Source organism: Equus asinus, chromosome 2 (assembly GCF_041296235.1).
Source record: "Equus asinus isolate D_3611 breed Donkey chromosome 2, EquAss-T2T_v2, whole genome shotgun sequence".
Taxonomy (NCBI): Eukaryota; Metazoa; Chordata; class Mammalia; order Perissodactyla; family Equidae; genus Equus; species Equus asinus.
Window position 1 is genome coordinate 73,916,396 of NC_091791.1, and position 23,776 is coordinate 73,940,171.

At 40.8% G+C, this 23,776-nt stretch overlaps 1 protein-coding gene across 2 annotated transcripts in view; it reads right to left on the reverse strand.

Moving 5' to 3' along the window:
- The window catches only part of GALNT2 (polypeptide N-acetylgalactosaminyltransferase 2), a 199,330-nt gene that overhangs the window by 93,766 nt on the left and 81,788 nt on the right, over positions 1-23,776 (reverse strand). For both annotated transcript variants that reach the window (XM_044757699.2, XM_070491500.1), the window contains one exon: positions 10,669-10,762. In XM_044757699.2, coding sequence (XP_044613634.1) covers positions 10,669-10,762 — 94 coding nt within the window. The remainder of the gene's footprint in view (positions 1-10,668; positions 10,763-23,776) is intronic.

The following is a 23,776-nucleotide window of genomic DNA, read 5'->3' on the forward strand; positions in this document are numbered from 1 at the left end:
GCTTAAATATAAAGACCCACACAGATTAAAAGTAAAGGGATGAGGGCCGGCCCCGTGGCCAAGTGGTTAAGTTCGCACGCTCCACTTTAGCAGCCCAGGGTTTTGCCGGTTTGGATCCTGGGAGCAGACACGGCACTGCTCATCAGGCCATGTTGAGGCAGCATCCCACACAGCACAATCAGAGGGACCTACAACTATAAATGTACAACTATGTACTGGGGGAATTTGGGGGAGAAAAAGCAATTAAAAAAAAAAAGAGGAAGATTGGCAATAGTTGTTAGCTCAGGTGCCAATCTTTAAAAAAAAAAGAAAAGCAAAGGGATGGAGAAAGAGATACCCTTCTAATACTAATCAAAAGACAGTGGGAACAACTATATTAATTTCAGATAGAGCAGATGTTAGACCAAGGAGGGTTATCAGGAATAAAGATGGGCAATACATAATGATAAAGGGGTGAATTCTCCAGGATGATGTAATGATTCTTAATGTGTATGTGCCTAACAACAGAGCATCAAAATGTATGAGACAAAAACCGATAGAACTGCAGGAAAGAGATAAAGTCACTGTTATAGTTGGAGACTTCAACATTCCTCTATCAGAAATGGACAGATCCAGTAGGCTGAAAATTAGTAGGGACATAGCTGAATTCAACAACACTATCAATCAACTGGATATAATCGACATCTATACACTACTTCATTCTCTTCTCCAGCTCACATAAAACATTCACCAAGAGAGACCACATTCTAGACCACAAAACACACCTTAACAAATTTAAAAGCACAAAATTTATATGTCTGCTCTCAGACCACAATGGAACTCAACATAAATAACAGAAAGATAGATGAAAAATCCCCAAATATTTGGAGATAAACCAACCTATTTCTAAATAACACAAGGGTCAAAGAAAAAACACAAGAAAAATTTTAAAATATTTTGAACTAAATGAAAACGGAAATATGACATCAAAATTTCTGTAATGCAGTGAAAGCAGTGCTTGGAGGGAAACTTACAGCACTGGATGAAATATGAGAAAAGAAGATCCAGAGAATGGTGCCAAGATGGTGGCATAAGTGGACACAACAAATCTACAACTACTCTGGGAACAAATACCCCTGAGAAACAACTGAAAACTGGATAAAAAGAACCCCTGCAACAAGGGACAGTGCTGACTGAGGTGAAAGAGGGAGAAATTCCTTTCCGGAGAGAGAAAAAATGCCACCTTTGTGAGCCGCGGTGCTTCATGGCCGACAAGGAGCCATCCTAAGGTACGAAGCCATCCCTAGAGGAGCGGGGGATCTGCATAGTGTAGCACTACCACTATAAGCAGCTTCTGAACTCAGCACAACAGATTCAAGTGTCATAATATGTGGCTTTGCTGGCTACTAACAACAACATGGAATAACCCAAGAAAAGCTATGGGACATAAAGTAAAAAAAAGCCTACACAAAAATTCACCTGTTTCATAAAGCAGCACGAAATCACTGGAAAGAAAGGTGCTTAGTCCTTTGGTGAAAAGAGCCTCATCCGACAGGCTCTGGATGCATGATGGTGAGAGATTCCTCCCTACGAACTGACACATTGGCAGCAGCCATTATTATAACCTAGTACAGGTGTGCTGACACACGCTGGCAAACACCATTGGAGTTCTTTCCCTGGTCTGTTAGCCCAGGGTCTGCCCCACCCACAAGAGCATCGATTTAACCCAGCTCAGCCAGGACAGGCAGCCAGCCCTAGAGACTGGCCCCACATAATACCAAGCCCTCAGGCAACTTGTAGGTCTGCATAGGTGGGATGCTGGGAACCTGAGCAGCAGGGTGAGTGGGTCGCCCCTCTGTGGGGCAGGACGTGTGTGAGGAGTGGGCCTGTGTTGGTGGAGTGTGGGGACCTCTGCAGTGGGGTGACTAGGTCTGCTTCAGTGGGTTGGGGCATCCGCACATGACAGGCCTGTGTTGACAGGGGGTGTGGCCAAGTGGGTATTGGGGCTTGTCAAGTGCAGCAGACTTGTGCTTCCAAAACAGCCTCATAGGGAATCAGCCCCACCTCCGAAAGCCTGAAAAATTGGGTGCTCCCATGCCTGGGGCTGGCCACACTCAACTGCAATCCTGAGAGAGCTAACAAGAGCCTTGCAGGCCAGAGGCCTACAGCAATTGTAAGCCCCTGAGCCCAGCAACCAGCCATGCTGGGGGCCTACTCAACAGAAAAAATTGCAACAAGAATGTGCTATTAGACCTTGCAGCCCACTGTACTGGGGTTCCTCACACCATAAAGTGACTGAAGGGTCTGCAGTGGACACATGCAGCTGGGCATTACAACCAGCTGGTGAGGTGGACAGCCTAGCCTCCCTAGGCACCTGCAGCAAGAGCAACCCTGCCACAACATAAGGATATAGGCTGCCCAACAGGGGACACTCCTGGAACATTTGGAACTAGTGATGAGAGAGAAGCACACTGCTAGGCCTCATAAGGTATCTCTTACATATGGCCAGCTCTCCAAGATCAGAAGACATAGCTGACCTACCTAATACATAGATATAAGCACAGAGAAAGAGGCAAAATGAGGAGGCAAAGAAATGCATTCCAAGTAAGGGAACTGGACAAAACCCCAGAAAAAGAACTAAACGAAACAGAAATAAACAATCTACCTGAAAAAGAGTTCAAACAAAAAGTCCTAAGGATGCTCATTGATCTTGGGAGTAGAATGGATGAACTCAGTGAGAGATTCAACAAGAACTGGAAAGAACTGGAAAACATAAAAAAGAATCAATCAGAAATGAAGAATATAATACTGGAAATGAAAAATTCACTAGAGGGACTCAATAACAGAGTAGATGATACAGAAGAAGGGATCAGCAAGCTGGACAAAAGACTAAAGGAAATCATCCAAGGTGAACAGATAAAAGAAAAAAAGAATTTAAAAGAATGAGGACAGTCTAAGGGACCCCTGGGACAAGATCAAGTGCATTAACATCTGTATTATAGGTGTCCCAAAAGAGAAGAGAGAGACAAAGGGGTAGAGAATGTATTTGAAGAAATAACAGCTGAAAACTTTCCTAACCTAAGGAAGGAAATAAACATCCAGGTACAGGAAGCACAGAGAGCACTAAACAAGATAAACCCAAAGAGGCCCACACCAAGACACATTATAATTAAAATGTCAAGAATTAAAGATAAAGAGAGAATCCTAAAAGCTGCAAGACAAAGGCAACAAGTTACATACAAAGGAAACCCCATAAGGCTGTCAGCTGACTTCTCAGCAGAAACCTTACAGGCTAGAAGGGAGTGGCACAATATATTTAAAGTGCTGAAAGGACAATACCTACAGCCAGGAATACTCTACCTGGCAAGGTTATTGTCCAGAACGGAAGGAGAGAGTTTCCCAGATAAGCAAAAACTAAAGGAGTTTATCACCAGGAAACTAGCCTTACAACAAATGCTAAAGGGATGGATTTAAGTGGGAAAGAGAAGACCACAAATAGGACTAAGAAAATTATCAAAAAAAGAAAAAGCAATAAAATCACTACAAAGGCAAATACATGGTAAGGGGAACAGATCAACCACCTATGAAGATAATATGAAAGTCAAAAGACCAAAGGACTAAAAGTATTATTTCCATGATAAGAGGGTAATGGATGCACACAAACACAAAAAAGGGGCTAGATATGATATTAAAAACATAAAACGTGGGAGGAAGGGAGTAAAACAGTAGAGCTTTTGGAAAGAGGTCGAACTAAAGTGACCATCAACGTAATACAGATTGCTATATACATAGGTTATTATTTATGAAGCACATGTTAATCACAAGCCAGAAACATATAACAAATACACAAAAAATTAAGAGAAAGGAACCCAAACATAATACCAAAGCAACCTATGAAATCACAAGGGAAGACAGCAAGAAAAGAAGAAAGGAACAGAGAAGAACTAATAAAACACCTGGAAAAAGAGTATCAAAATTGCAATAAGTACATACTTACCAGTAGCTACTTTAACTGTCAAAGGACTAAATGTTCCAATCAAAAAGCATAGAGTGGCTGACTGGATTAAAAAACAAGACCCATATATATGCAGCATACAAGAGACACACTTCAGACCTAAAGACACTCACAAACTGAAAGTGAAGGGGTGGAAAAAGATACTCACTGCAAATGGCAATGAAAAGAAAGCTGGGGTAGCAATACTTACATCAGACAAAATAGACTTTAAAACAAAAACTGTAACAAGAGACAAAGAAGGGCATTACATAACGATAAAGGTACAGACAACCTTTAAAGAAAAAAATTAAAAAAGAAAATTACAGGCCAGTATCACTGATGAACATCAATGCAAAAATCCTTAACACAACACTAGCAAATCAAATACAACAATACATTAAAAAGATCATACACCATGATCAAGTGGGATTTATTCCAGGGATCCAGGGATGGTTCAACATCCACAAATCAATCAACGTGAGACATCACATTAACAAAATGAAGAATAAAAATCACATGATCATCTCAATAGATGCAGAGAAAGCATTTGACCAGATACAGCATCCATTTATGATAAAAACTCTGAATAAAATGGGTAGAGAAGGAAAGTACCTCAACATAATAAAGCCCATATATGACAAGCTCATAGCTAATATCTTTCTCAATGGAGAAAAACTGAAAGCTATCCCTCTAAGGACAGGAACCAGAAAAGGATGCCCCCTTTCACCACTCTTCTTTAACATAGTATTGGAAGTCCCAGCCAGAGCAATCAGGCACGAAAAAGAAATAAGAGAGATCCAAATTGGAAAAGAAGAAGTGAAACTTGCTATCTGCAGACTTATTTTATATATAGAAAACCTTAAAGAATCCACCAAAAAACTTTTAGAAACAATAAGTGAATATGGTAAATTTGCAGGATACAAAATTAACATATAATAATCAGTTGCGTTTCAATACACTAAACAACAAAGTAGCAGAAATAAAAATTAAGGCTACAATCTCATTTATAATTGCAACAAAAAGAATAAAACACCTAGGAATAAACTTCAGCAAAGAGGTGAAAGACCTGTATACTGAAAATTATAAAACACTGTTGAAAGAAATTGAAGACAAAGAAATGGAAAGATATTCCATGCCCTTGGATTGGAAGAATTAACATAGTTAAAGTGTCCATACTTGCTAAAGCAATCTATAGATTCAATGCAATCCCTACCAAAGTTCCAACATTTTTCACAGAAACAGAACAAAGAATCCTGAAATTTATATGGAACAACAAAAGACCATGAATAGCCAAAGGAACCCTGAGAAAAAAGAATAAAGCTGGAGGTATCAAACCCCTTGATTTCAAAATATACTACACAAAGCTATAGTAACCAAAACAGCATGGTACTGGCACAGAAACAGACACACAGATTAATGGAACAGAATCAAGAGCCCAGAAATAAACCCACACATCTATGAACAGTTAATTTTCGACAAGGGAGCCAAAAGCATACAATGGAGAAAGGTATGTCTCTTCAATAAATGGTGCTGGGAAAACTGGATGCAAAACAATGAAGGCAGACCATTATCTTACACCATACACAAAAATTAACTCAAAATGGATTAAAGACTTGACTGTAAGTCCTGAAACCATGAAACTTCTAGAAGAAAACAAAGGCAGTACGTTCTTCAACAATGGTCTTAGCAGCATATTTTCAAGTACCATGTCTGACTGGGCAAGGGAAACAATAGAAAAAAATAAACAAATGAGACTATATCAAATTAAAAACCTTCTGCACAGCAAAGGAAACCATCAACAAAACAAAAAGACAAACTAACAACTGGGGGAAGATATTTGCAAACCTTATATCAGATAAGGGGTTAATAGTTAAAATATATAAATAATTCACACATCTCAACAAGAAAAAAACAACAATCCAATTTAAAAATATGCAAAAGATCTGAACAGACATTTCTCCAAAGAAGATATACGGATGGCCAACAGGCACATGAAAAGATGTTCAACATCACTAATTATCAGGGAAATGCAAATCAAAACTGCAATGAGATATCACCTTACTCCTGTCAGAACGGCTATAATTAACAAGACAGGAAATAACAAGCATTGGTGAGGATGTGGAGAAAAGAGAACTCTCATACGGTGCTGTTAGGAGTGCAAACTGGTGCAGCCACTATGGAAAACTGTATGGATATTCCTCAAAAAATTAAGAATAGAACTACTATACGATCCAGCTATTCCACTGCTGGGTATTTATGCAAAGAACTTGAAAACACAAATGCATAAAGATACATGCACCCCTATGTTCACTGCAGCATTATTTATAATAGCTAAGACTTGGAAGCAATGTAGGTGCCCATCAAGGGATGAATGGATAAAGACGATGTGGTATATATATACAATGGAATACTACTCAGCCATAAAAAATGATGAAACTGTGCTATTTGTGACAACATGAATGGACCTTGAGAGTATTACGCTCAGCAAAATAAGTCAGAGGGAGAAAGTCAAACACCGTATGATCTCACTAACAAATGGAAGAAAAAAACAACAAGAAACAATCACACAGAGACAGAGACTGGAGTGGTGGTTACCAGAGGGAAAGTGGGGAAGGAGGAGGGCGACAGGGGTGAGTGGGCACATGTGTATGATGATGGACTCTAACTCTTTGGGTGGTGAACACGATGTAATCTACACAAAAATTGAAATATAATGATGCAAACCTGAAATTTATATCACGTTATAAACCAATGGTATAGCAATAAAAAAATTTTTTTAAAACGGAAGATCCAAAATTAATCATCTAAGTTCAACTTCAGGCAACTAGAAAAAGAAGAGTAGATTATACCCAAAGTCAGCAGAACAAAGAAATTAGTAAAAATTAGAGCAGAAATTTACGAAGTAGAAAAAAAGGAAATCAATAGAAAAAAAATCTTGTTCTTTTACAAGATAAATAAAATCAATAAGCCTCTAGAGCCAGGCTAACTCAGAAAAAAAGAGAGAAGACAAATTACGAGTATCAGAAGTGAAAGAGGAGCTATCACTACAGATATCATGGACATTAAAAGGAGAACAAAAAAATACTATTACCATCTCTATACCTACAAATTTGATAACCTAGAAGAATGGACTGATTTCTTGAAAGACACAATCTGCCAAAATTGAGACAAGAAGCAATAGACAGTTTCAATATACTTGTATCTATTAAACAAATTAAATCAACCTACAAATGTGACAACCTAGAAGAATGGACTGATTTCTTGAAAGACACAATCTGCTAAAATTGAGACAAGAAGAAATAGACAGTTTCAATATACCTGTATCTATTAAAGAAATTAAATCAACACTTATTAACCTTCCAAAACAGAAAGCGCTGGGCCCAGATGGTTTCACTGGTGAATTCCACCAACCATTTAAGAAAGAAATTATATGAATTCTTTACAACCTCTTCCAGAAGAGAGAAGCAGAGGGAATAATTCCTAACTCATTCTATGAGGCCAGCATTACCCTAAAAGCAAAACCAGACAAAAATATTACAAGAAAAGAAAACTACAAACCAAATACCTCTTATGACTATAGATGCGAAACTCCTCAATAAAATATTAGCAAATTTAATCCAACAACATGTAAAAAGAATTATACACCATGTCCAAGTAGGATTTATCCCATGTATGTGAGGCTGGTTCAACATACAAAAATCAATTAATATAATCCATCACATTAAAAGCCTAAGAAAAAAATCACATGATCATGTTAATAGATGCAGAAAAAGCATTTGATAAAATCCTACACTCATTCATAATAAAAACTCTCAGCAAACTAGCAATAGAGGGGAAACTTCTCCAATTTGATAAAGAACATCTAAGAAAACCTACAGCTAACCTCATACTTAGAGGTAAGAAACTAGAGGCTTCCCTGCTAAGATCAGGAACAAGGCAAGGATGACCCCTCTCACCACTCCTTTTCAACACTGTACTAGTAGTCTTAGTAATACAGTAAGACAAGAAAAAGATAGAAAAGATATAAAATAGATTGGGAAGGAACAAATAAAATTGTTTTTATTCACAGATGCCATGATTGTCTTTGTAGAAAATCTGAAAGAATCAACAAAAACCTCCTAGAACTAAGAAGTAATTACTACATGTGCTGCCAAAGCAAGCATGGAACTAATAATTACAGCAAGACTGCAGGATACAAGGTCAATATACCAAAGTCAATTGCTCTTCTATATAAACAATGAACAAGTGAATTTGAAATTAAAAACAGAATACCATTTACATTAGCACCCCAAAAAATGGAATAGTTTGGTACAAATCTAACAAAATAGGCAAAAAATTTGTATGAGCAAAACTTTAAACTCTGATGAAAAAAATTTAAAAAGAACTAAACAGAGAGATATTCCATGTTCACAGATATGAAGACTCAGTACTGTCAAGATGTCAGTTTTTACCAACTTGATCTATAGATTTAACACAATCCAAATCAAAATCCCAGTAAGTTATTTTGTGGGTATCAACAAACTGATTCAAAAGTTTATATGGAGTAGCAAAAAATCCAACACAATATTGAAGGCTTGGAAGAACCAAGTTGGAGGACTAACACTACCCAACTTCAAGACTTAATATAAAGCTAAAATAACCAAGACAGTGTGATATTGGTGAAGGAATAGACAAATAGATCAATGGAACAGAATACAGAGCCAAGAAACAGACCCACATAAATGTAGTCAACTGATCTTTGACAAAGGAGCAAAGGCAATACAATGAAGCAAAGATAGTCTTTTCAACAAACAATACTGGAAGAACTGGATATCCACATGCAAAAAAAGTGAAATCTAGACACAGACCTTACACTCTTCTCAAAAATTAACTCAATGTGGATCACAGACCTAAACATGAAACGCAATACTACAGAACTCGTAGAAGATAGGAAAAATCTAGGTGACCTTGGGTATAGTGATGACTTTTAAGATACAACATCAAAGTTATGATCCATGAAAGAACTGACAAAGCTAAATTTCATTAAAATTAAAATTTTCTCCTCTGGGAAAGACACTGTCAACAGAATGAGAAGACAAGCCCCAGACTGAGAGAAAATATTTGTAAATGACATAACTGATAAAGAACTGTTATCCAAAATATACAAAGAACTCTTAAAATTCAACAATAACAAAATGAGAAACCCAATTTAAAAATGGGCAAAAAGACCTGAACAGACGCCTCCTCAAAGAAGATAAACAGATGGCAAATAAACATATGAAAAGATACTCAATATCATATGTCATTAGAGAATTGCAAATTAAAACAACAGAGATACCACTTCCAATCTACAAAAAGGGCCAAAATCAAAAACACTGCCAACACCAAATGCTGCCAAGGATATGGAGCAAAAGCAACTCTCATTCATTGCTGGTGGCAATGCAAAATGGTACAGTCACTGTAGAAGACAGTTCGGCAATTTCTTACAAAAATAAACATATTCCTAACCTATGATCCAGCAGTCACACTCCTAGGTATTTACCCAAACGAACTGAAAACTTATGTTCACACAAAAACCTGCATATGGATGTTTATAGCAGCTTTATTCACAATTGCCAAAACTTGGAAGCAACCAAGATGTCCCTCAGTATGTGAATGGATAAATAAACTGTGGTATATCTAGACAACAGAATACTATTCAGTGATTAAAAACAAACATGCTGGGGCCGGTCCCGTGGCCAAGTGGTTAAAGTTCTATGTGCTCTGCTTCGGTAGCCAGGGTTCACAGGTTTGGATCCCAGGTGCAGACCTATTTCACTCATCAGCCATGCTGTGGAGGCATCCCACATACAAAAAATAGAGGAAGATTGGCACAGACATTAGTTCAGGGCAAATCTTCCTCACCAAAAAAATAAATAAATAAACCCCACAAACATGCTCTCAAGCCATGAAAAAGATATGAAGGAAACTTCAATGCACATTATTAAGTGAAAGAAGCCAATCTGAAAGGCTGCATGCCATATGATTCCAATGATATGACATTCTGAAAAAGGCAAAACCATGGAGACAGCAAAAGGATCAGTGGTTCCAGGGATTAGGGGGAGCCAGGATTCTTAGACCAGTGAAACTACTCTGTATGATACTGTAATGGTGGATTCATGTCACTATATGTTTGCCAAAACCCACAGAATGTACAACACCAAGAGTGAATCCGAATGTAAAATGGACTTTGGATCATAACGGTATATCAATATTGGTTCACTGATTGTAACAAATGCACCACTCTGGTGGAGGATGTTGACAGCAGGGGAGGCTGTGTATGTGTGGGGGCAGAGGATAAATGTAAATCTTTGCACTTTCTGCTCAATTTTGCTGTGAACCTAAAACTGCTTGAAAAAATAAAATCCATTAGAAAAATTTGTGAACTGAAACATACCATCCTGACTTTTCTATTTTATTCTATTTTTTCTCTCAACAAATTTTAGTCACCTCCCAGTGAACTTACTTCATCATGTACTAATGGGCCCCTAAGGAAGTCAGCAAAACATTGTGCAAGGGCAGGGTCTCCAGCTGCCCTATGAAATCCATTTTCTACCCCACAGGCCATGTGCTCCAAATGCCACATTCAGCTTATTTACAATTAGAGGGCAAGATGACTTTCCGATTACCAGCCACCAGCCCAAGACTGGACTGGCCTCTGTAGGGGGCTGCAGTACCTGGAGGGAGGGTCTCCACGCTTTGTGCTTTCTCATCCCCGTTGCTGTGATGAAGATCTTTCATTTTAATTGGGTCAATTTCATTCCAGTCCTCCTAGAGGGGAAAAAAACACCAAATGAGTTGATTAGTTCTTCAAACACACTTTCATTCATCAGTTCAATAAACACTGAGTCTTATGATGCCAGTGGGCACCGAAGATGCAATGAGAGAGAATTCCCATCTTCAGGACCTGCATCTCAGAACTTCTGCAGATAGTGGAGACGGAAAGAGACAAAAGCATGGGAATGACTTTTTCCAAAGAAGGATTTGCATTTCTCTTCATCTTACATTTTTATTGCGTATCTATGGGAAGGAAATAGTCTGGAAAATCCCAGGGCTTTGAGGATCTGTGAAGGTGAGGAAGGGAGATAGGGAAAGCAGATTAAATAAAATAATTCAATAGTGGTTAAATTAAAGCCATTAAAATCAGGGTAGATCTCCAGACATCTTAGATGGTTTAAGGACATCCTAGGACCCAACAGCACCTTTGAGCTCTCCTCAGAGGTTAAATGATTTGTTTAATTCCACTGAATAACAGTGGCAAGAGGAGAAAGGACCTGCCAAGCTTTTCCTAGGGCTTACTCTAATAGGACTGCCAACGCAACAGAGCTGCAAATTAAGGGCTTAATGTGAAATCAGAATAAGATATAAACTGGCAGAATTTATTCAACTCATCTGTGCAAACAATTTACTCTCATCTATCCACATTAAATCAAACTAAATACAACTCCATGACCACAGAATTCCAAACAGATTTTTCAACCACTTGAAATTTGATTTCTGTGAATATAATAAGAAAGGTTTCTTTATGTAACCAAAATCAGAAATATCCTGCGGCTGCTAAGTCTCACATAGATTTCTGTGAGCTGGCCATTGTCAACTGGCCATTTCCCTGAGCGGATGCTATTAGAAAGATCTGCAGCAATAAGCCCTCCCTCAGGGGAGACCCAACCAGTTCTGTAGGGGTTTGTTAATTAGCATTCCTCCAGACCAGCATAGGCTGCATGTTCTGCAAAAGTGGACCACCGGAGACATTTTGGCTCTTTAAAATGTAAAGTGAGAACTGCACAAAGGGTAATCCTCAGGGGCTGGGCCAAATCATACATTTCTTCCCAAACGCAACTTGCTCTAATAATCTGCATTTTTACTCAAAAGGACAGTAATTAAAGAGAAACCGTGCCTAAGCTTCCTCCCTCTAGAGGCCGGCTTTGCGACTTCAGCTGCTTCTGCAGTGAAGTGATCCAGCTGGGATTGTCCCACCAGGGCCATCATGGAAACCATGCACAGGGGCACCCAGGGAGGAAAATGCCACTGCAGACACAGTGGGCCAGTGAGAGGAACCATCCTGCAGTCCTAGCTCCACCCCTCATGACAAGGCCTTTCTCAGGCCTTCCAGTGCCCCAACTTCTGGGACTTTTCCAGATCCTATCCCACATTGTAATGTATGTATGAACATGCATCTGTATCCCAGTTTAAATATTTTTTGCTGAAAAAAAAAATTGAAAGATATTTACAATTTGGCTTTTGAGGTTATTTGGTTATAACTACACTTTCAATTTACCACTGGCAATCCTGGCAAATTCTCTTACTCTCTTACAGAGTAAGAGACTCTAACCTACTAACCACCTTTACAATATCAGGAAATATGTATGAACACTAAATTCAGCAAGTAATGAAGTTACTAGAGTCACACTGTGTAGACTTTTAATTAAGCATTATTAATTTTTATTTTGTAGCTTGCTTGTGGCATTTTGTGGCTAATAATTTTTTTTTCTGCAGGCATCTGACCTACTACACACACTGGCTAATGGATCAAACCACTTAACCTTGTACTTGAATAAAATCAAAAGTGAATGTTGCTGGTGGGGCCGGTGACTTTTTCTACATGTAAGAATCAAGGCATTATTTATAGTGTTCACCAAATCAGCATTTGCAAGTCAACCATCAACGTTTTCTCAGAAAATAAATGTTTCCTTCTTCTCATGAACAAGATTGGCTAGTCCATATGTAACATTCCTTAACTTCTCTTCCCCCTCCCAATCAACCATGCCAAGGCCGGAGCTGAGGACATGCCATACGACTAGGGCATGGCAAAGTCCCAAGCAGGTGAAATAATGCTGAGTGCCATTTATGAATGCCTACTACACACCAGGCATTGCACATAGATACTTTCTCATCCCTGCAACATCTTGGCATTTTATAACTCCTATCTTACAATGGGGAGACAGAAGATTAGAGAGGATAAACAATTTGTCCAGGTTACACAGCCGGTAAAAAACTCAACCTGGCCCTTTATAAATCAGGATGGGGATGGCAGCCCAGGGCTCAGTTTAAACAAAAAAGAGTTTAAAAAAAAAAGAGCCTGATTCTCACAATGTCATAAAAGGAGATCATTTCTAGGAGGTCATTCACAAAGGATGGCTTTGTTCTGGACTCCCAAGTCAAAAACTGCAAATTACCAAGTTAACTACCTGCTCCTAGAGTGAAATGATGAGGAGGAGGAAGAAGAAAAGGACGAGCCACCTTGGTTGCTAACACTCATAGAGCATTTACCAGGTGCCAAGCCCATTCTAGACACTGCACATACATTAATCTTCCTGACAATGCTAGTACCACTGCCATTTTATAGATGAGGAAGCCGAGGCACAGGAAGTTTAAGTAACACACAATACATAATGAAGCTAGATTTGAACCCCAGGGAATTTAGTACTGGAGTCCACGGTCTCAATCATTCGACTGTATTGCCTTTAGATAAAATAGCATCCCCCTCCACCAAATATATAGTCAAAATTAAAGTAAAACAATGTAGAGAAAAAAAAAGTAAAAAAATGTATTAAGCATCCATATCAGAATATGTCTGATCACTCAATTCCTGATAGTTCAAGGTGGTTGACTGGATTCACTGGCTGAGACAGTATCCAAGTACAAACCACCACCTGTTGACTGCTCACCTTTCCAGACACTTGTCATTTTCCACTCTCTTCTTGTTACCCTAACCCACGGCCTTTGCTGGATATTAAGAAAGTCCCCAGAGATACACTGGGGACAAGGCAGCTTCGCTTTGGTTGAGTGTACAGACCCGAAACAGACAAGCATTCAACAATGACAGCACAGCGTCACACGTCCTACACAGCGTGGGGGCAGGGATGCCGTGTGGAGGGCTCCAAGTCTGTGTATGGGAAGTGAGACTTCAGCAGAAATCTGAGGGAGTCAAGAATTGACCTGGCAAAGAGAAATGATGGGGGGATGAGGGTTCCAGATGGAGGAAACAAAAGGAAAGGTAGAAAATGGGAAGCCATGGAAATGGCAAGATATTCCGAGACTTGAGGCTTGTTTTCTAGAAACATCACTTTGGCTGTGCTGTAGGGGAGCAGACTGGAGGGGACAAAAGAGAGGCCAGGAGGCCATCAGGGCAATGCAGCAACAGAAAGTGGTGAGCTGGCTCCAGTCCAGGTCCTAGAGATGAGGAGGGGAGAGGCACAGCCAGGGAATGCCTGGAGGAGGGAGAGAGGAAGGAGGAATCAGACATGGCAGGTTTGTGACTTGAACATTTCACAGACGGAATGACATTCAGCAACAAGAAACATGAGAAAGTTGTCTGGGTGGGTACTCAGTGGTGCTAGGAAATCAAGGTGAGTTTGTTTTGGAAATGCTGAGGTTACTGAGAGATACTGATAGGAGGTATCTGAAAAACAGATGGAGACACACGTCTGGACTTCTGGAAAGGCATGAGACAATTAAAACTACTGGTAAGCATAAGAAGACCATCCAGGGAGTGTGAGCCAAGTGAGAACAGGCAGTAGGAGACACCAACATTTAAGGGACAAGTGGGACACATGGCACGTTGGGAAGAGTCTCACCCTAAGAGCCAGAGCCTGGGGTTCTAGCCCTGGCTTTTGTCAACAACTGTGTGGGGGTCTGACAAGGTCACCTCATTTCTCCAACACTGGGATGCTGGGCTAAATGCCTCAAGGTCCTGGCTTGCCCTGGTATTCCTATGTAGCGGACCTACTCAGCACTCCATTGTACTTCCTAGCTGTTTCACACATTTGATATCCAGAAGCATTTTAGGTCCTTATAGGGACAGGAGGGCTGTGTGACATGTCTTTTGCGTATCTACAGTACTAAATGTGGCAGGGGTCTCTTTAGGGTAGTTGCTCGACAATAAATGCAGTTGAAAACAAACCCCTCCCCCTACTCACTCTGATTTTACTGGCTTTGCCCACTTTGTAGTGGAAGCTTTTCATTACAACAATCACCCTCCCATATATTTACATACATTATAAGACTTATTTATACCAGGGGCAGCTCCACTTAAAAACAGCAATGTACTGAATGCAAATTCATGGAGAAGGCTCTGGCTCCCAGTACCCACTGGTATCCAGGAAGTGCTACCAACTGGTTTGTTTGTTTTCTCCCTGTTAAGAGAAAATGATGCAGTGGCAGACAGGTCCTCTTTTTTGTGACAATATAAACTGCTGCTGAGATTAGGGGAGTAATGATGTGGTTTGATACTGGGTCAAAAGTTGCAGAGAATTCAAAGCCTGTGATCCAGGAGGCGTGCTTTTATTTCCCAGAATGCAGACCCATCTCTGCTTTGTTTCTCCTGCCCTCCAAGGAGGGCTGTTGACACTGAATACATAATGACTAGCCCACAGACAGACAATGCTCAGACAAATGTAGACAAGGGCGGGCTTAGTGTTCTGACAGAAAAGTGAATTCTGTCAGGGAAATTTCCAGAGGTCTACGATTCTCCGCCAACTAAATTAAGAAACATGGAGTGGGGAGCATGCTGCTGTCTTCACTCAACTTTGCCATTTGGACCACAGTGTTGGATGCATCCACATGCAACCTCCAGAAAGACGTAGAGAGCCTCATCTACGGCCCTGAGATTTTCACTTCCTTGTTAAATAGCATTTGAGCCAGAAAATGCACACTCTAATTCCTGTCCTCCTATTTACTAACTGACCTAAGTTGGTAGTTACCATTATGAGATATTTGATTTTGGTTAGTTTTCCCATTCTAAAAACCCCAGAAACGCACTTTGCCCACATTGTTCTTACAAATGCATACAACAGAAGCAGTCTATTACCTGAAGCACAAATGGAATTAAATCAGGCCAGGAATGAGATCGGATAGAAATAAGTGACTGAATGATATCTATTTATCTACCATAATTAGAGTGTATAGCAGCCAAAATTCACCCCATTTCTAAGTAGATAAAAGAGCAACGACTTTTAATAAAATGACATTATTTTCAGAAAAGTAAACCCAATTGCTTGGTTTACTGAATAGTTACGATAAAAATTAAGTATAAAATAGGTTTCATTATTAAAAGAAAATTCTCCATTATATTCCCAATATGACCTGTCTCTGTTTCAAAATAAGAATAAATAAACAAAAAGTGGGTTTAGCTTTTGCCAGAGACAAAGTGTGAGTCACTTTGGAAGGAGGGGCTGTGCTAAGGTGAGGAGGCTGTGTAAGCTGCTCACCGAGTCAGAGGGATGGCAGCAGGAAGGCCGCTGTGGGGGAAGCAGAAGAGGTACCATGGCTGGAAGAGAGCAGCCCCTGAAGTACTAATAGTTTGCCATCAACTTGTTAAGGGCACTATTTAGTCCAACCCTTCATTCCCCAGATGAGGAAAGAGATCTAGAAGGGCCAACTGACATACTGTGTTATCAACTGCTATAAAACAGATAACCTCAAAACTTAGTAGCTTAAAACAACAAGCACTGTTATCTCACACGGCTTCTGAGAGTCAAGAACCTGGATGGTTCTGGTCCATGGTCTCTCATGAGGCTGCAGGCAAGATGTCAGCCAAGGCTGCCATCATCTGAAGGTCTGAGTGGGGTGGACAGGCTGCTTGCCAGACTCACTCACATGGCTGTTGGCTAGAGGCCCCAGTTCCTCATCACAGACTCATCCACATGGCCGCTTGAGTATCCTCACAACATGGCAGCTGGCCTCCCCCATGGTAAGTGACCCAAGAGAGGGGGAAAGTGGGGAGGGAATCAGGGGAGGGGAAGACAGACAGAGGGAGAGAAGATGATGCTAGGATTCCTTTTATGACCTAGTCTTGGAAATCATACAGTCATACCACCACATTCTATTCAACAGACGGAAGTCACTATGTCCAGGCCACACTCAAGGGGAGGAGAATTAGACCCCACATTTTGAGAGGAAGACTGTCAAAGAATTAGTGAATATATTCTGAAACCATGACATTTATGAATGCCATAAGACTTGACAGGGGCAGAGATGAGGCCAGAATATTCCAAAGGTAGACAGAACACTGACGTTATAACAGTTATTCATGTGTGGAGGCTCTGAGGTGCTGAGAGTCCAAGAGTTGAGTCACAAAAGGGGCAAATCTGTGCAGTAAAAATGTCATTTCATTCTCACGCTGACCTCTTATCCACAGTGCAATATAAAGACTAGTATCATTTAAGATAACATGTTTGAACTATGAAAAAACACCAAAATAAATATGCTTATACATATAAAACTAAACAATAAAAAATAAATGTATATTGCTAAATCATCACAGTCTGTCTTCATAAAATTTAGACGGCTAGCATTATATTTGTTAACAAAGATAAAAACATCACTGTGGAAGAAAAAAGAAAATAAATAGCTTGTCTTTAATCTCCCCTTACTGAAATACATTTTGTCACTGTTAAATTATTTCAGCTGACTAGACCATATGCTCAGAGGCAGACAAAGTTACCAAAAATACCATCAGAATGACTACTTGACTCCTTTCTCACCAGCTGTCTACTTTTCACTATTAGTTAATACTGTTCACTAACTACCACCACCATAACCAATCCACAGAGCAACATTTAAGTTTTGGGGGGAAAAAGCCAGGTTGCCAAATCTGTTAAAAAGATGTGATATTTCATACTTCCAGAGCTCATTTCTTAAGAGCACACTGCCAAGCTAAGACACTGATAACAAAACTGCTAACCTGAAAGCAAATTTTTAAGAGTAAACTTTGTTGCCTGCTAAAGACCAAAACCTCCCGTTAAGCCAGTATTCTCACTATAAAGTGATCCATAGAGGAACCCCAAGCACTATTTATGGTTTCTAATTCTTCAGGGTGGGTGTCCCACCAGGGCAATGCAGGGGAATAATCCATAGGTCTTACAGAGGATGAAGAAACCTGCTGATATACAGTGTTACTATCTAAGCTTCTACTTTCTAAATAGGGTGTGTGACCATTAACAAATTGACTAACATAATTTTAACTCACTGGGAAAGAATGATTAACATAATCTTGATTTAGGGTTCAATGGCCACCAGCTATGTTAGTAAATATTACCCAAAAACCGTAGAAGGGTTGTCCTAAATCTATTTTTCTAATAAGGTCTTTATTTTATTAATTATGAATTCTTCTTTCACAAAGGATTTGTGCAAGCAGAACACCATCAGGCATCATTAGCCCAATTTACAGATAAGTAAACACACGGGGAAAGGTGGTTGATGCAGTACCACCAGAGGCCAGGTTCCACTTTAACCTGTTCCAAAACAGTGTCTCTCCCACAGCTCCAAGTCTTTCTCTTAGAAGGTTATTTAGATGTGCTCACAGAAGCCAAACGGAGCGTTCACATCCATCGCCTAACGTGAGTGACATGTGGCAGGACTCTGTACAGGGACCTGCACCCAACAGCAGGGCACGGCCTGCCAGCCAGTTCCAGGATGCTGGATGCCACAGGAGCCTCCTTCCCTCTGCGTTCTGCCTTGGGGCAGGATGGATGGTGCCAGTCAGGGATGTTTGATCTCTTAACCCGGCACACTTATTTACACATCCATTCTCTGCCTTCAACAGCTGGGACATTTTCCACACTATTCCAATAAGTGGTATTACAACATGGGCTGCAGATGTCCCACTATCTTATTTAAAAGCAAAAGGATAGAGGGTAAATTAGTTCAATCTGACTGGAAAGCAATTTGGCACCACATATGAAGAACTAAAAAGACACTTATAACCTTTAAGCTGAGAAATCTCATTTCTGTGAATTTAGACTAATGAACAAACACACAGTAAGGAACAAATTTTATGCATGAATTTTGAAGTATTGTTTATAAGAGAAAAAAAGAAGAAACTTAAAATATTCACCAATAAGAGGTTGGTTAAATTATGTTATAGCCCCTCAAAAGAATATTACGGTATCATTAAGAATCATAATTATAAAGATCATACAGCCATATGCAAAATGCTTATACATTAAATGAAAGAGCAGGAGACAAAATTTTATGTACACAATGAAAGAACTACATAAAAATATGTATCCATATGCATTAGCTTGGAATGAAATGCACTAAAATAAAAATGGTTGTGTTAGAGTGGAGAATGATGAGCACTATTTCTACTTCTCAAACTTTCCGTCATATTTTTAGCTTCATGAATAATAAATTTTAACACAGACATGTTTAGGTTGGAACTTCAAATCTACGCAATATTTCCTATCATTGAGGCATCATGGCAGTCTGGCCTGAGGCTATGAATGCAGCCCAAAGCAGCTTGGGGAACCCAGTGGCACAGGAGCTGTTTCTAGAAACAGGTACAAGGTCAAGGCACTATTCTAGAATGCAGGGAGATCCCCCCTTTCCTCAGGAATTGGAGAAAGGGCCAGAAAGGTCCCTGCTGTCCTGGGCAGGGTTTGACACTGCCAGATTCAGCTCTGACAGGCCTATTGAGGGGCCCACCTCTTGTGTATCCATCCCTTTCCCTACTGAGTGCTTTTTCCAAGAAACAGTCAGCGAAAGACCAAACTGATCTTGTGTGCTTATGGCCACTGCTGGCACTGAACTATTAAACTAAGGGATATGCTAGACCCTTACTCTGAGTTCACAGGCAACTACATGTACACAGAGAGAAATCAGAGCACATTCTTCTCCCAGGCCGCCCATCCCTGGATCCATTGCCCTTGTTCCCCCAACATGGGGCAATGGAAATAACGGTGACAGTGCCGCCACCTCCACAGCACAGACATTTACTGAGAATTTCCTGTGTGCTGGGAGTTGTGGTATAGCAGTACGTCTGCTATTTCAGTCATTGCTTACAGCATCCTTGAGGTGCAGTAGTAATGTCCCCATTTAAAAGACAAGAAACAAATCTCATCTCAAAAAGAATCAAGGGCATGGAGCAAATAGGCAGTAGGTGAGCCAAGGTCACACCCAGGTCTGCCTGGCCCAGAGTCCACGTTCTTTCCACAATGCTAGGCCAGTTCTGGGATGGACAACTGACCTCAGGCCCACCCAGGTAGTCAGAATCCCTGAATCCAGCTCACCTATCTAAAGTGCCCGGACCACGGCAGGTTAGGCAATACCTGGGGCCGCCCACCCTTCTGCTGCTCTGCTCTGACTCAACTTCAGAAAATTATAATCTTACACTAATATTTGTTTTCAAAGGCTGCTTTTCCTGCCCACACACTTTATCTCATTTATTCATAATGAGAAGGTGATTTGCTGCAAGGAATTCAGGCTTTGCAGGCAAATTCAAATTCCTGCTCTGGAGCTCAGAGCAATAGGAATCATGTTTTCTACCCATCATGATGCTGCAAGAATTACATGAGATAACATGTATGATGATGATGCCACCAGGGTCTGACACACAGTAGGTTCTCAATAAAAAGTGAGCCCCTGACCCACAGAACAGCCTTATGAGTTGTAAGGCACATTTTATAGCAGAGAAAACTAAGGCACAAAAAATCATTTTGAGTTACCCAAGACTGCAGAGTTTTATGATATAACCGGTCACGAGCCTTCCTTCCACTGTAGATCCAGTCTGTGGAACTCAGAAATCACCACCAAGATATGCTGGCCCCATAGAGTTTGTTCCAAGTGGTACTCGCATCTCACCTCTACTGCGCATCAAGGTCTGAGAATTTAAGAATCTTTTTTTACATAGTTTGCTTTTTTAAAAAATGCTGAGTTCCAACGAGCCTGTTAATCTGTTAATTTATTCTCTGTAGGCCAAAGATTCATGTGTCCCTTGGCTTTAAAACTAGAAAGAACTAGATTCAAATCCAGGTTCCAGAACTTTATAAATTATCAGTCCTTTTACTCTCAGGAGCATTATCCAGAATGCTAGACTTTGAGAGGTTTAGAGAAAGTCTACGTGAAATCCTTGGAACACAGATGTTCAGATACAGGAGCCTCATGGTAACACCCTGAGGATGTGTTGGACCAGCTGAATTAAGTGCCAAAGGGAACTCACTAGAAAGTTGGTTGGTTGCAATAAACAGCAAAGTTCACTTGAGTCAAATCAAGCAGAACATGCAAACTCACTTTCATTCATGTGTACACAAGCTTATGCAACAGCACTATAGTCCTGAATCTTTCCAGCAAACCCAATGAACTGAGAGTGCCAGGGTTTTTTTATTTTTTAAGAAATTTTGCTAGTGAGTCTTACCAAAGGTTTATACCCTATATTCTTCCAAAAGGGATTAGGTAGCTTAAAACAAAAGATCTAAATAGAAATACAAAAGAAATGGAACATCAACATTGAGGAAACAAGGAAGCAAAAATGCTGTAGTTGACCTGAATTTTAACTCTTAGCTTCCTAGAGATGAAAGTAAATGGAATAAGAGGAACAAGAATTAAAATGCAATGAGAATCAGTCATGGGACAGAAGAAATGGTTGCAAGTAACCTGCCAAAGGCAAAAGGTAAAGTAGTCCCCCCTCACCTGCAGGGGATCCGTTCCAGGACCCCCAGTGGATGTCTGAAACCGTGGATAGTACCGAACCCTACATATACTATGATTTTTCCTAATGGGCTAATGAGCAGGTAGCATATACACCATGGATACGCTGGAAAAGGGATGATTCACGTCCCAGGTGGGACAGAGCCAGAGGGCGTGGTATTTCATCATCCTACTCAGAACTTTAAAACTAGTGAATTGTTTATTCTGCAATTTTCCATTTAATATTTTCAGACTGCATTTGACCATGGGTAACTGAAACCAAGGAAAGAGAAACCCATGGATAAAGGGGGACTACTGTATGTGATCAAGTCAGAATCTCAATTCAGACCAGCCTCCGAAGGCTACGCTTCTCATCATTCAAGTGAGGTTAGAAGAACCATAAGAGAGACTGAATTTCTGGAGGAAAATCCTAGTATTTGCCATGAATATAGTGGATTTGGAGTAATGGATTGTGTAGTAATGGATTAAAAATGGCTACATGTCTTTGCTACTTCTCCCACAGGGAGCTGCAGTGGAAGGCCCCTCCCCTCATGGACTCCGGGCTGGGCCATGTGACCGACTTTGACCAACTGGATGTCAGCAACCACGAAGCAAGGAGGGACTCATACGTGCTTGTGTACTGCACTTACCCTTTCAGAAACCTGTCCTGAGGCCACCATGGCTGTAAGGAGGCTGACCTAGGCTACTGGTGCTTAAGAGGCCATTTGGAGAGCTGAGGCACCCCAGACAGCTCCCAACAGTACTACAGTACGTGTGAGTGAGGCCATCTTGGACCAGCCAGTCAACTCAGCTGCCACTTGACTACAGGGACACGTGTGAGCCCCAGGGAGAACAGCAGAAGGATTGTCCAGCCAACTCATAGGGTTGCGAAAAGTCCTAAGTCATTCCCGTTTGAGGCCACTAGGTTCAGGGTGGTCTGCTAGGCAGCAAGAGATAACTGAGACAAGGATGTGGGATGAAAAAATATAGGAAATACTCAATAACAGCTTTACAGTAAACAGGAAGCCAATTTTATATGGCTGTTGTCCATAAAAAATTTGGAGGTACGATATGAAAGGGCAATTCAAAGAATTCTGCATGGAGCAAAACCAGTTCCATCCACACAGTTTGAGCCAATAGCCCTCACTTTGGATAATGTATTCCCTTCGGTAAATACAAGAAAGGAGCTGGGAGAGCCTGTGCATCAGCAGGGCTAAAAAAGCGTTTGAGCTTGAGAAGTCACCTCTGCTATAACCAGGTCATTCCTTTAACAAGTATTGTTCTAAATGTTGACTATATGACAGGTCCTTTGCTGGAAAGTAGAGATGCAGAGGTAATTACACAGGGTCAGGCCCTGCCCTTAGGAGCATCAGAAGGGAGGTGCATACAAGGCGTGGCGTGTGTCCTTGGGACATCTAGACTCTCCTAAGGCTCAAGCTTTTGTTTACAGAACGGGGACAGTGGTTAATGGTCACGGCATAGGATTTGTGCAGGCTCTTGGTATAGTGCCTGACACATGCTACATGTTCAATAACATTCGTATTGTTATTAATATTAGGATAAAATCTTGACACTAATAGCTGTGATATGGAAGATGGCTTAGAGAAGTCATTGGTGGGAGGAAGTGAGGAGGGACTATTAGATGACAGTGGTCATTCTGGAGAAGAGAGATGAAGGTCCAACCAGCGAGCAGGGACTTAGGACATGGAGCCAGGAGCCAGGGAAGAAGCACTCAAGAGGGACAGCTCCTGGATTAAGAACACACCCCCAAAGGGCTGTGACTTCAGCCTCCCTGTTCACACCTCCAAAACTCTCGGCAGTCACTGCCGGTCAAAAGGCAGGAATGGAAGGCATGTCAGCTCTGACAAGCAGGCTCTGCCAAGGGCCTGGGAAAGTTGGCACTCCCCAGGATTCCAGTTCCTCAGAGGTATCTTGGTCCAACAGGTCCCTGATGAAAAGGGATTAAAGCAAGAGGCGGCCCACTGTGCCCAGAACCAGCCAGCCTGTAGGTGGTGGGGCAGACTTCAGCGTTTTCTTCTAGAACTGACCAATATTCACTTGGCCCTGCTCCACAAAAAACATCCAATTCACAATTTCACTATGATTCAGTGGCACAGCCTGCCCAGTCAGAATCAAGATGGCTCTGGGTAATCCAGCACCCTGAGGCCACAAAACCCCTCAAGGGTTCCTGAAGACTCTGTGTGGGCCTCATGCTGGTTGTGGCAGCATGGAACAGCCTCAGGCCCAAGCATAGAACAAAGTGATGGTCCCTTCCCTGGTGAGAAAAGTCTGGCCCATGTGGTTGCAAACTAGACTTCAGTTTTTTCTGTTTTCTTCAGACCCAGCCAAAATGCAAAGCAGGGATCCAAATAAAGAAAC